The following is a 14,277-nucleotide window of genomic DNA, read 5'->3' as shown; positions in this document are numbered from 1 at the left end:
ATAGAAGCCTCTTTCTCTAGCCAGTCTGCAAAGTTAAGTGGTAGCATGGATAGAGGCTCACTAGGGAAAATCAAAGGAGAGTACCATCATTGTCCTAGAGTTGGAGTGAACTATGGGTCCCCGAATCTACACAAGTGGAGAAGGTTCTGTTGTCCTAGTAGCAAAGCAAAGCTTCACCTGGTTCAAACAGGTAACTCCAAGGTCTCACACTTGACCTGGGAGCTGAATGGTTTCACCAATTTGGGGAGAAACACCTTTCCTTGCTCATTCTTTTGATTCCTTTTTTCCAGCTTCCATAAAGTTGAAAGATGTTGCTCAGGAGTTGTTGGGTAACTAGCTGGCACCCCACAGGGATTTGAATTATTTTGTCTTTCTCTTTCACTTTTTTTAAGAGACAGAGTTTTGCTCTGTTGCCCAGTCTGGGGTGCAATGGCATGAAACTCCTGGGCTCAAGCAGTCCTCCTACTTCAACCTCCTGAGTAGCTGGGACTACAGGCATGAGCCACCATACCCTTGTCTCTTGATTTCAGTAGAGAAGGCATTGAGATTATGGTTGACTCTTGCTAGATTTTATTTACTCAGTTAGTCTACACAGATAGCCTTTCTTTCCATAATACTTATAATCCTTTTGTCTTTCTATGGGATTACAGTTTCCCAAAAGCTTTTGCTGTTGTTCCACTGCTTCTTGGAGTGTAGCCAATGTGATTTTTCTAAAGCACAGATTTGTTTACCTGCTTTCTGTCCCAATTCTCTGTTTAAAACCCTTTGATGGCTTCTCATTATTTCAGAAAGAAATCCAAACTTCTTAGCTTTGCTTATATGACACTTAAAAGGCTGCTCAGTCTTCTAGTTTTTTCTCTTGATAGTCCCTCTTGTGCTCTCCTCTAGTTTTACTGAACTGCCAGTACTTTGAACACACTTTGTGCTTTTTCTCCTCCAGGTCTATGTGTATACTGTTTCCTCTGCCTGGAATAATCTTCTTTCTCTTTACCTGGCTTGTTTCTGTTCTTTCTTCAGGTCTCAGATTCTAGGAAGCTTTCCATCAACCTGTCATCACTGGGACGAGTTGGCCATCCCCTGTGCTTCTGTAGCTTCTATCAAATCATAATACTTAAGATGTGATGTTTAAATGTTTACTTGGCGTTCTCCTCTACTGAACTCTAAGCTTTGTGAGGGTAGTGATGGTGGCTTTGTCTATTGTTTTGTTTCCCTTAAATCTAAATGTGTGCCTGGCACATAGTAGCCTCCAGTAAATGCCTGTTTAATGAACAAACAAACCTATGAAGTGAGTGATAGAGTGCTTAGTCCCTTTCAGTTTTCAGGATGGAGAGATGGAGAATGAGGACCTCACACAAAATCACACAGTACTTGGTGGAAGAAGCTGAACTATGACTTTCCTTCCCTCAGAGGAATGCACTTTGCATTGGAAGATACGAAGAAATTCCCAGTACATTGTCTTTCCTACTGGGTCTGTGTGAGAACAGGCTGATAGATGCCTCTGGTGGGTGGGTAAATGCATGAGCTTTTGGCAGTTGGATGAACGGGTTTACCAATGAGTGATTCTCTTTCCCTCTCTCTTCCTTCCTGTTCACAGCATCAAGCTGAGCTCCCAGACTCTGACACAGGCTGGAGATGATGAGAAGAACCAGAGGACGATCACTGTCAACCCTGCCCATATGGGGAAAGCATTCAAGGTTATGAATGAACTACGGAGGTACTTTTTCTATCTTGTCTATGCCCTTGCAGAAGGAACTTGTCCATGAGCTTCATCAAGCACTAAGAATAGAAGTCAGAATATGACCACTTAGGGAATTCTGACTCTTTCCACCCACTCTCAGTCACTTGGTTTCCCCTTTCTTTCTCTCTGTCTCTCTCTCTCTCCTTTTTTTTTTTTTTTTTGAGATGGAGTCTCACTCTGTCACCCAGGCTGGAATGCAGGTGATGTGATCTTGGCTCACTGCAACCTCTGCCTCCCGGGTTCAAGCAATTCCCCTGCCTCAGCCTCCCGAGTAGCTAGGATTACAGGTGCATGCCACCATGCCCAGCTAATTTTTGTATTTTTAGTAGAGATGGGGTTTCGCCGTGTTGGTCAGGCTGGTCTCGAACTCCTGACCTTGTGATCCACCTGCTTCAGCCTCCCAAAGTGCTGGGATTACAGTTGTGAGCCACCGCGCCTGGCAGGTTTCCCCTTTCAAACTCTGCTTGAGAAAGAATGACTTTGCCAGAAAACTGTCTTTCCTTTGTATGTATTTAACACCTATCATTTTAATGATTAATCACAGGGGAAAAATCCTTTATGGTTATAGCAAGTCTGTTCATAAACTTGATTTCTAACAGAATGAGCTACTTGGAAACCAGTAATAGAATGATTGCAACACCCACACACAATTGCAGATTAAAGACTGGATGTCATGTATTTTCTTCTAGTTTCACTCTCTCTTTCACTGGTCTGAACTTAGGTTGGCAAGACAACCACATGGGTGGAAGAATACCTGGCTCCTTAAATGTAAAGAGAGAAATGAAATGTGAATATACTCATCCTCTCTGAGCTAATAGTGAGGGGTACACGGGCTGTTTGTAAGGCCAATGTGCATGTTTGACAAGCTTGTTGTAAGGCAGGTTCAGAGTGCTGAACATGTGTTTCTGTACGTGTTTTCCTGTACAAAGCCTGTGCACATGATCTCTTCTTTACCAGAGAGCTCAGAAGCTTCCTTTGCCCATGCAATTATTTACTGCATACTTCATCCTGTTATGAGGTGTAATTGTTTATTTCATCTTTTCTGTGTAGCTCATGAACTCTCTGAAGGCAGAGGCAACTTTTGAGTAATTTTTATCTCTAGCACCTGGCACTTCATAGGAGCCTCTATTGATTCACCAAAGATGCCCAGAGGCACTGGCTAGGCCCTAGAATGGGTCAGTGGGGTACAAAGTAAAAAATAGAAATAGGTCAATGAAAATAATCCTTCTGTAGTACAAATAGGTATTATGATGGCGGAATGCATCCACTGCCTGATAGGTGGTAGGTACGCAATAATTATTTGTTTCTTAAAGAGGGCCACAGAAGCAAGTATGACAGGTGGGAACTTTGGAGAAGAGGGTTGATGCTGGAGCTGAATTTTGAATGACAAATAAGAGTTAGACAAATGAAGGGTAGTGGGGATAGGGAGAAGCCTTCCAGGCAGAGAAAATGGCACATAGCCAAAGAAGTGTGTGTTGAGTGGGGAGTTGAACTACTTTTAAACAAAAGTTCTACCTGATTCTATGTTTGTTTTCTTATTTCTCCTTTCTACAGGGCCTAGTCTTTGGCATTAATAACCATGTTAAATTAAATTTGCCTTATGCTCCACTGCTCAATTTTTAGTAGGCCTCCTGCCAGATTTCCTGGAAGCTCTGCCCATAGCTGTCTTAGACATCGGGCTGTGCTGATGTCCATGCTTATGGGCATGGTTCTCTTGTTAACTGAAGAATTTGTCTTGTGTTCCCTAGACACTATTGGAATTCCTCATTTAGTTCTTTTGGGTATGCTTGTGCCCTTTGTCCGATTGAGGAGTCTTTCACCAGGCCTTATTTTGCCTGGTATTATAGTCAACTCCAGTGATGGCTGAAAGGGAGAATTTAGGAATAGATATGTACACAAGATTCCCTGCACCCTTGCTTTCTATTACTAGCATCTTTTCTTTGTTTGTTTGTTTTGTTTTGTTTTTTAAAGAGACAGAGTCTTGGTCTGTCACTTAGGCTGGAGTGCAATGTCCCAGTCACAGCTTACTGTGACCTTGAACAACTGAGCTCAAGCAGTCCTCCCACCGTGGCCTCCCAAAATGTTGGGATTATGGGCATGAGCCACTGTGCCCAGCTCCCTTTTCCTTAATTAATTTTTTAAAAAGACATCCTAAGTTCTCATTACTTCTGTTACAAGTTACTAGGTTTTTCTCTTTCCTCAAAAGCATTGACTTAGATTTAGCCATCTCCAACTGTCCTGCTGCTTCTTCTCTTTTGTATAATTCGGCATTTGTCAAACTCTGTTCTGAGAAATGCTAGTTCCCTTAAGATGCTCTGTGAGAAAAAAGAGCTCTGTGCCCCAATGAGTTTGAAGAATGCTATATACTGTACCCCTCTCTGAGGTTCATAATGCCTACTGGCATATTAAACGCTCTGAGAAGTCCTGCACTAAATTTGTCTGATTGAGGGTTTTCCACACATATTTGACTATAGAGTCTTCTTTGGTGGTGGTTGTAGATAGACCAAGTGTTTTGTGAAATTTGTTTTGGGAAATACATTTCTAATACCAGACATAGTCCTTTGCTGAAATTTAAGTGAATAATCTTATTCTCCCTCTTTTTGTGTTTTTTCAAATGGACCACAATCTGTATATATTTGACTGGCTGGGAAAATTTTAATTCAGGTTTAGGCATAGATTTTCCTATCATTTTTCTTTTAATTTTTGTTCTGTAAAAGGAATATATTTGTTATAGAACATTTAGAATATACAGATGAGCAACAAGTCATCTATAATTTTAGTACATAGTGGTAACCATTGTAATACTTTGGACAATATACCTCTCTTCTTTAGAATATATGTCTCATTGCAAAAGACACTGTGGCACAATAAAAGTCTCTACGTTCCTTAGCATAAATCATTTTGGCAAAATATTTATTTATTTTTATTTTTTTGAGGCAGAGTTTTGCTCTTATTGCCCGGGCTGGAGTGCAATAGTGTGATCTCGGCTTACCACAACCTCTGCCTCCCGGGTTCAAGCAATTCTCCTGCCTCAGCCTCCTGAGTAGCTGGGATGACAGGCACCCGCCACCATGCCCAGCCAAATGTTTATGTTTTATATAGCTAATGGCTACAAGTCTTTAGCTAAGACCAAGATTACAGTAGTTCAATGTATAGAACTTACAGATAAGTCAATTTAGTAACTTTGCATTTTGGCTTTGGTTTTTGGCTATATTGCTTAAAAAGTTTTATGGGTTTTGATGAGTGCCTGCCCACCTCCGTTCCCATCTGACCGGGAGTATTTAAATTGGCTGTAAGTCTTTTGGCTCTAAGTCCTTGGCCATAGGGGTCCCACCAAGAGACAAGATGGACCTGGGGCAGGCAGGCACACTACCCTGGCAAAGAGATAGGACAGAATGAAGGTTTGGCCATCAATGCTGCCCCTGGCAGATCTTGTCTAAAAGGGTGAGAATGTAAATTAAAAATATAATTCTAAGCCCCGCAGTGGACTGGAACAGACCATCCCTTGGCCAAGGGGACCCCTGAGTAACTTTGAAAATGGAGTTCTCAGCCATGATGGGATGGGAGGGTGGTCAGACCCCCTCCCTTGGTGACCGTGATTAAGCTTTCCTCCCTAAGGTTCTAACAAAAAAGACCCCACCACTGATATAAACAAACTTTCTGACACTGCCCTTCCTTTTTTACCTGATAAGAGACCACTGACCACAGGAGTGGTTCTGGCTAGTCTTTTTTGAGAATGTGCAGTAAGGGGTTTCACGGCCTCTGCTTCACTTTTTAACGTCAGAGGACTGAAAACTCTGCCCTCTGATCACCTCAGTTTTTGAACTTGGAGAGCAAGAACCTCAATTGCACATGTGTATGTTTCTCCTTTCATAAATATTCATGGCTCCTTCAATAGCTTATTGAATATGTGTATTTGGCCACCTTGATCAGCATAAATTCCTGTTTCTTTTGCCACTCTCTCGAAGTATCTTGTTTCTGGCTTCTGACTGGAGGCTGTGCTTCCCAGCCTGTCAGAATAGCTACCCTGCAGGCCATAACCTTTAAAAGAAATAAAGTTTCCTCTTCTTTTAAACAAACAAACAAATGAACAAACAAACATGTGCCTTAGTTGGGCATGGGAGTTTGTGACTATAATCCCAGCTTTGCAGGAGGATCACTTGAGCCCAGAAATTTGAGGCCAGCCTGGGCAACATAGTGAGACCCATCTCATTAAAAAAAATGAAATTTATGTCTCATCCTAACTTAACACTATATTGAACACATTTTTCTGTGTCATTAACTGTTCTACAATATTAAGTGGATCAATGATATTCTATTTTTCATTTATTTTTTAAAAACAGTTCCCTATTGTTAGATGTCTAGGTTTTCCCAGTTCCTCATATAAATAACCCCTGCTGTGGTTGTCTTTGTAGCCGTATAACATAGTGGTTACAAACATAGACTCTGGTTTCAAATCTTATCTCTAGTACTTATTGTGTGACCCTAGCCAAGTTAATTAATCTCTCTGATCTCACTTTTGTCAACTATAAAATGAGGCTAATAAAAGTACCAGTCTTGCTGGCTTGTTAAGAAGATTAATGAATAAAATGCTTAAAAACAGTGACAACACATATATTACTGTTGTTGAATACTTGTGCACATTCATGATTATTTGTATAGAAGAGAAGTAGAATTGCTGATTTGAACAGCCTGTAGAATAATAATAATAATAATAATAATAATCCTTAGATACTGTTGTGAGATCCTGGCACATAATGAATATTCTGTAAGCATTAGCTATGATGATGAGGATGATGATGTGCTAAGCACTGTGCTAGGTTCGGGAATATCACAGGAGATGAGAGGACCAAAATCTTGCCCTTAATGAAGCTTGTATTCACATGTTGTTGAAAGGCTACATCAAATTCCAAGGTAATTAAATGGCTAACTTCTGAAAACTAGAGTGGAAAGGGGAGGCAGGGAGGAAGGGGGTCTGCATTGATACTTTATTGATCTGAGTGAGTTTAATGGGAACTAGAGAGAGGCTGGGTATACTTATGGAGGTCTGGGCTAAAGCATCTTGCCATCCAGGGGTTAAGCTAATAAAATGTTACATGATATTCCAGGGATCTGGGATTCTTTCTTGCATTGCTTTCACATTCCCTTCCCTTAATTTTAAGCTATTTGAGTTAAAGCACACATGTTATTTGCAATTTATGAATCACAAATTCATGAGTTTCCTATTCTTTTTACCTCCATGGTAGAGAATGGCTGTTGGCATAGTAACTGCCAAGGCTTCTTCCTCCTTTTGCACTTCGTTGCTCTGCTGTGGCCAGACCGCAGCTGCTGCTTCTGAGTGGCAGAGCTCTAGTGACTCTTACTCCTGACTTACCATCCAGCCAGCAAACGGGACTGTGGGCCTTCTTAGAATAGAACATCCTAACCAGGCCTGAAAAGAAGAGGGCAGAGAGAACGGAACAACCAATGAGTAGAATCCACATGCAGTCTTTCTTTTCTCATTTTGACAATTTTAATCTCCCATTTCACCATTGCAAACAGTTCTCTGCTCTCATTTTTTTTTGATGATCTGTCACTATGTTTTTATTATTGTTATGAACCATCTTAGCATATTGCTTTCTGTTTTTCTTTTGGTAACAGCTTTATCAAGACATAATTCAGATGCCATACAATTTACCTGTTTAAAGTATACAGTTTAATGGCTTTTAGTTTATTCACAGAGTTGTGCAAGCACAATCTTAGAATATTTTCATCACCCTAAATAGAAACCCTGTATTCTTTAGCAGTCATCCCCTCCATAGTTTACCCTGTCCTTACCACCACTCCCCATCAGCCCTAAGCAACCACTAGTCTACTTTATGTCTCTATAGATGTACCTGTTTTAAAAATCATACAATATATAGCCTTTTGTATCTGGCTTCTTTCATTTAGCATAATGCATTTAAGGTTCATTCATGTTGTAGCATGTCTCAGTACACCATTCCTTTTTATTACAAAATAATATTTCATTGTATAGATATATCACATTTGACTTTTGGCTATTATAACTAATGCTGTTATGAACATTCATGTACAAGTTTTTGTGTGGATGTATGTTTTTGTTTCTCTTAGGTATATGTCTGAGAGTGGGATTATTGGGTCATATGGCAACTTTAATCTTTGGAGGAACTGCCAAACTGTTTGCAGAGCAGCTGCACCATTTTACCTTTCCATCAGCAGTGAAACTTCTAATTTCTCCACATCTTCTCTGACACTTGTTATTGTTTGTGCTTTTGATTATAGCCATTCTAATGAGTGTAAGGTGATATCTTGTTGTGGTTTTGATTTGCATTTCTCTGATTGTTAATGATGTTGATCATCTTTTCATGAGCTCTTTGGCTATTTCTATATCTTATTTGGAGAAATGCTTATTCAAATCTCTTGTTCATTTTTAATTAGGTTATTTTTCTGTTTATTATTGAGTTGTAACAGTTTGAGTTCTTCACATATTCTAGATACAAGCTAATTATCAGGTAGATGATTTGCAAAAAATTGTTTCTCATTCTATGGATTGTCTTTTCATTATCCTGATGGCATCCTTTGAAGCACAAGTGTTTTAAATTTGGATACCTAATTTATCAGTTTCTTTTATTGTTTGTGCTTTTGGTGTCATATCTAATAAACCATTGCCTTATTTGGAGTCATGAAGATTTACCCCTGTGTTTTCTTCTAAGAGTTTTTATAGTTTTAGCTCTTACTTTTAGATCTATGAGCCATTTAAATAAATTTTTGTATATGGCATGAGGTAGGGATCCAACTTCATTATTTTGCATATGGCTATCCAGTTGTCCCAGCACGATTTGTTGAAAAGACTATTTTTTCCCAGTTGAATGATCTTTCCACCTTGTCAAAAATCAATTGAACATAAATATGAGGGTTTATTTCTGGACTCTCAATTTTATTTTATTGATCTATATAGCTATCCTATACTAGACCACACTGTCATATTTTTTGAGATGGGGTTTCACTATGTTGTCCAGGCTGGTCTTGAACTCCTGGGCTCAAGTAATCCTCCTGCTGCAGCCTCCCGAGCATCTAGGATTATAGGCATGTACCGCTACACCCAGCTACACACTGTCTTTTTTTTTTTTTTTGCTGGTTATTCCTCCCTTCAACCTCTTAACCATCTCACACGTCTGAATTCCAGAACCATGTAACCACTTGCCTGCTTGGTAACCTTACTTACGCATCCAGTGGGCAGCTCAGACTTAACATGTTCAAAACTTAACCTCTAATCTTAAATGAAATATTATATGGAAAAAAGAAGATATGGAGGAAAAGTGAAGCAGACAATCGAAAAAAACCAATTTTTTAAAATATTTTTTTTTCAAAATATGAAAAGTTAACATTTGCTAAATATTTACTATTAGCACTATGCATTACCTGATTTACAGCACATCTTAATTCCGTGACACTCTGGGGACATTGTATACTTGGCTACACTAGAGAGTGGTGAGGCAGAGGTTTGAGAGGCTTGAACTCAGGTAAGTTTGATTTGAGAGCCTGAGCTCCTTCCTAACAGCTACACTGTACTTTTCCACAAATGGCAAAGTGTCTAGTCCTACTTTTCTCTCCTCAAGATGGAGTAGTGATAGCTCAGAAAAAAGGATCCCATAGGATCCCACGTAAGTTGAATAGGAGTGCTTGTGAGCCATGCAGTGCTTTAGAGCTACTACTTCCTTCTTCCATGTAGCACGTATACATAAAGATGTCTCCAGTGTGCAGACAGACTTCCCCACCCCCAGGGAAAGCCCATCTTAAGTATTTGGCAAGTTTCTTTTGGCCAATTTCCCAGGTTAGAATTTCTCTGGCCTTAAGATACACTTTCCACCCATCAGAACTGCTGTCATCTATTTGCTTAACTGAATTCTCCATCTTTATTCTTCATTCCCTTGTGTTTCTTTCCCATTTGTTCAAAAATTGTCAGCCTCCCTGGGTTTGTGCAAGATAACACACCCTGACATTGTTTGTTCAGCTCCTAGCACTGAACATTTGCTCAGCATTTCTGACTCTTCTCTGCCAACAGTTTTCTTATTAGTTACCAAAAAATATGACCGATTACTCTATTTTTTTATTTTTTAGACAGAGTCTTGCTCTGTCACCCAGGCTGGAGTGTAGTAGCATGATCTTGGCCCTCTGCAACCTCTGCCTCCTGGGTTTCAAGCAATTCTCATGCCTCAGCCTCCCTAGTAACTGGGATTACAGGCATCTGCCACCAAACTGGGCTAATTTTTTTTCTTTTTTTTTTTTTTTGTATTTTTAGTAGAGATGGGGTCTCACCATGTTGGCAAGGCTGGTCTCAAACTCCTGGCCTCAAGTGATCTGCCCACCTCAGCCTCCCAAAATGTGGTTACTCTTAAATGGCAGTGATAATTCAATTTTCTTCCTAAAATTGTTAATATAAGTAAAAATGTCCAAAATGAGTCTATTCATGTTGGAAATACATTTTTAGAGTAAAATTTAATGAGACTAAAAGGCCGTTTTCAGATGGCAACTGTAATCCCATTTGGCCCCCATGATATGTGTCCCAAAGGCAGCTAAAACAGCTGAGAAACTGGGGTGACCTTATTTGCCCATGGTCTCATAGCCAGTTAGGGGCAGAGCCAGTTCTGTTCCTGGTTGCACTGGTTTATCCTGATATAGTTGGTGATTAGGGTCTGCTGTCCATTGTAGGGTAAGATCTCAATCCCCCGGTTTTGCCTCTTGCTGCCAAAGGTCTCACCCTTCCAGGAAGCCTCCTTAACGATACCTTATTCTACTTCCTGACCACTTCTCCCTGTTGAGCTAACCTGTCTTCTGTTTTTTCTCATTCTGAGTGTCAGCCAATCATGAGGCATTGTGGTACTGTGGAAAAACTACTGTATCTGGAGTAAGGAGAATTGGATTCAAGACTTAGGCTTCTGTGACTTTGGGCATCTTTTCACCTCTCTGAATTTCATAGACCAGATGATCTCTAACAGCATTTGCAGCTCCAGCCTTCTCAGGCCCTGTGATTCTATTTCTCTGATACGTGAACCTAAACAAATATCTTAGTAGTTGACAGTGACTTAATGTGCTATACCAGAGATAGCAAATATGTAGCTTTTCTTCCATCTGTCAACCATGGCAGACTCATTAATTGGCCTCAACATTCTCACACAGAATCTAGTCATGACCTCAGCCCTCTCAAACCAGGGTAGCGTGCCAAGTAACCACTACCAGTAGCTTACAGTTGAAGTGGGTTTGTCCTCCTTGTCTTTCCTCCTCTCTCCAGTGCTTTAACCTCAAGGAGGAATGAGTGGTGATCAGGATACCACTCAACTTAAGAGCATGGGTTCTGGGCTTCAGCTGCCTTCATTTAAATCCCGTTTCCACTGTTGCTTTTCTGTGTGGCCTTGGGAAAATTAATTCTCTGGACCTCAGTTTCTTCACTTGTAATATAGGCATAACAATTAGCCCTATCTCATGGGGTTGTAGAGAGGATTAAAAGAAGTAGTATGTGTAAAAAAGTGCTTAGAACAGTGCCTGGCACATGTAACTCAATAAATATTAACTATTATATTGTTAACAGTCATGATAAGAGCTTAGGAGAGTGATGAAGGAAAAATTCTTGGGTTGATGGAAGCTCGTGGCACCCTATCAATCTCTAAAGTAGTCAGATCTCCATTCTGTCTATGAATGTGGATTGATTACATTTCATTCATTAATTTATTTATTCAGTAAAAATTTAGGGTCTAATATGTGCTAGGTATGCAGCCAGGTGTCTAGGATATGACATTAAATAGGACAAGTCCCTTTCTGAGTTCAGTGGGGGTGACAAACAGAAAGGTAATTACAGTATTTTTAATAATTTCAGTGATTGGAGTTTGCACAGGGTCTTTAGGGAGCACTGTGTTTGCAGGCAGAGTCTTCTTGTTGAAAGTGTTAAATCTGGGTGGAAAGAGAAATACCTAAGGCTGGCTTGCCTCTTACTGTTATTACATATACAGTGGATCCCGTGGGGAATCGTACTTGGTCTTGCTGGTGATACACTCAGTGGTATGCTCACGTTCCTCAGCATTCATTCGGTCACTCGAATGATAGCCCCAAGCTTTTGCCCCTGTTCCCTGAGCCACTAAACCCCTAATTCTTAATCTGAGCTGATGGAATTGGGGAACAGAGAGGTGAAGATAAATGAAGCAGCCCAGAATTTACAGCCAGAGAGTAGTTGGATCTCTCCATGGACCTTAGGAAAGCATGAATGTCAGGTTTCTCAGGGACTTGGAAAAGTCAGTGAATCCACCCGCCTCTCTAACTCAAGATAGAGCAAGTCCCTGTGACAGCTTTGTATAGTGATAGTGTGAAATCTGGGTGGGAGAAAAAAATACCCTTGTAAGATGAGGGTAGGTGTCCATGCTGTGACCCATCCTGTCCTCTCACTGGTGTCTTACAGTAAACAGCTGTTGTGTGACGTGATGATTGTGGCAGAAGATGTCGAGATAGAAGCCCACCGTGTGGTCCTGGCAGCCTGCAGCCCTTACTTCTGTGCAATGTTCACAGGTATGGTGAGTGGCCAACATTAACCCATGGTTATGGGGCTGCAGCCCCAATGGGAGAATGTTGGGGGTGTGACATGAGGGGAGGGAGGAAAGAGAAAGCCCTTAGCCCACTATGAGGGGCTTCTCTATGCCAGATATTGTGCTTTGTGCCATGGAGGACTTGATGGAACCAAGTCCAGGCCAGTTGGGCATGTCGCCAGTGTCCACCATGAGGAAAAAAGGTAGACTCACATAGTCCATTAGTTCTCAAAACTCAGCCTGCACCATAATCATGTGGGGGAGATTGTTAACAATGTAGACTCCTGGGCTCATGGCCAGGCCTTCTGATCTCTCACTTTGCAGATGGAGGACACTGAGGCCGAGACAAGGGAAGAGACCTGTCCAAGGTCACAGTGAATGAGTGGGACTTGGCTTCCTGGCACCTGGCCCAGTGCTTTACCAGCTGGCCTACCTATTGTCCTTTCCTAGACCTTCATTCCAGACAGGGGCCCTGGGCCTCCTCTAGTCTTTACAGAGTGGAGGAGATTTGGAAAAATGATGATGGATTTTGAGAGGGATGAGAAATAGGTACAATCAATATCTGACATTCAGTTTCAGCACCTTTGCCAACTTTCCAGGGTCCCTATTTACTGGGCATGCCCAATAGTCTTGTCCAAATATTTCCCATCTGTTAGTTCTGAGATTGAATTACCTGAAACCCATGGGCTAATCTTCCTGTCTATAGTTTCTCTCAGCACCTCCCCTGAACCAGGTACTTTCAGTGCTCTATAAATCACTGCTGACAGAAGGAGGCCATCTGGGCTTGGTGAGACCTCCAGACTGGGTCAGGTGTTCCTTCTACATGCTTTCCAAGTGCCTGTGCCTACTCTGAGTATGGCAACTGTCACCCTGCATAATTGTCTGTTTCCTGTGATCTATAATGCCCATGCCCTGTATCTCATGTAACTGACTGCTTTCCATCCTGCAAATGTCTCCTCCTCAGGCAGGCCCCCTCTCACCACTCTGACCATAGTTCCACACCAGGCCTCTCTCTTTCCTATAACTTGACTTCATCTTTTCATAACATTTATCACCATCTGAAAATCATCTTGGTTTGTCGTTATGTGTTTTTTACCCGTCTTGCCTCACTAGAATATAAGCCCCATGAGGACAGGAACCTTGTTGGGCTTGTTTGTTACCATATACTGAGCACCTGGTACATGGCAGGACACAAATATTTTTTAAATGAGTGAATGAAGTGTCACCTGCACCTTACTGTGAGCTTTGGGCACTTGGGGAACATGTCTTGTTATTGTTGAATCCTCCATGCCCACCACAGGAGGTAGTGAATAAGTGAATGTCTGAAGAATGAACACAAGCTTGCTAATGATGGGTGAGTGCAGGCATATTTTTGCTGAATGGGCTGTAACTCTTTTCCTAATATGGTACACAGCTGGGAAAGACTGGTTTTGTTGGGAGAGACTTGGCACTTGTGCATTGAGAGTTTGTCACATGTGTTTCCCCCTTGACTTGTCATGTGAAGGAGCTGGTCTCAACTTGGAGTCATGCCTCTGCTAAATGGACCAAGCTACTCTTACCTTACTTTCATCCATGAGCCAGGAATTTCACACTGTAGCCTGGAAAACTAGCTAAGTTCAGTATCTGGAAATTTTGAGCTGCATTCCCTTTTGAGTTGTCTTAAACCCTAGTTGCAAGGCCTTTATTTCCTTTTTTCCCCCTTTCCTTCATCCATCTATATTTTAAAATGGTTCATCTTGTCTGTAGAAGTTATTTAGCTATAACTTCAATAAATACCTCTGCCAGTTATTCTTTGTGTGTGGGGTTTGGAAAGTTCAGTGTTGAGAGAGGAATCTGTTTGGAATTGCAATGAATTGTCATGCTGGCTCCACTTTTTGCTGATGAACTTACCTCTGAAGTAGCGGAAGTGTCATAGCAAAACCAAAGTGATTTTACAAATTGGAAGAAAAAGTGCTTCTGGGGCAT

The 14,277-nt window shown here is 41.1% G+C and overlaps 1 protein-coding gene across 4 annotated transcripts in view; it reads left to right on the top strand.

Moving 5' to 3' along the window:
- KLHL3 (kelch like family member 3) overlaps positions 1-14,277 on the top strand; it is a 116,861-nt gene that overhangs the window by 13,947 nt on the left and 88,637 nt on the right. For 3 of the 4 annotated variants that reach the window (XM_078004266.1, XM_078004264.1, NM_001265837.2), the window contains 2 exon segments: positions 1,595-1,714; positions 12,189-12,295. In XM_078004266.1, the coding sequence (XP_077860392.1) occupies positions 1,595-1,714; positions 12,189-12,295 (227 nt within the window). 4 annotated transcript variants of the gene reach the window in all.

This window comes from Macaca mulatta, chromosome 6 (assembly GCF_049350105.2).
Source record: "Macaca mulatta isolate MMU2019108-1 chromosome 6, T2T-MMU8v2.0, whole genome shotgun sequence".
NCBI classification, from domain to species: Eukaryota; Metazoa; Chordata; class Mammalia; order Primates; family Cercopithecidae; genus Macaca; species Macaca mulatta.
Note: the sequence above shows the minus strand (reverse complement) of the source record. Positions and strands in the feature narration are given on the sequence as shown.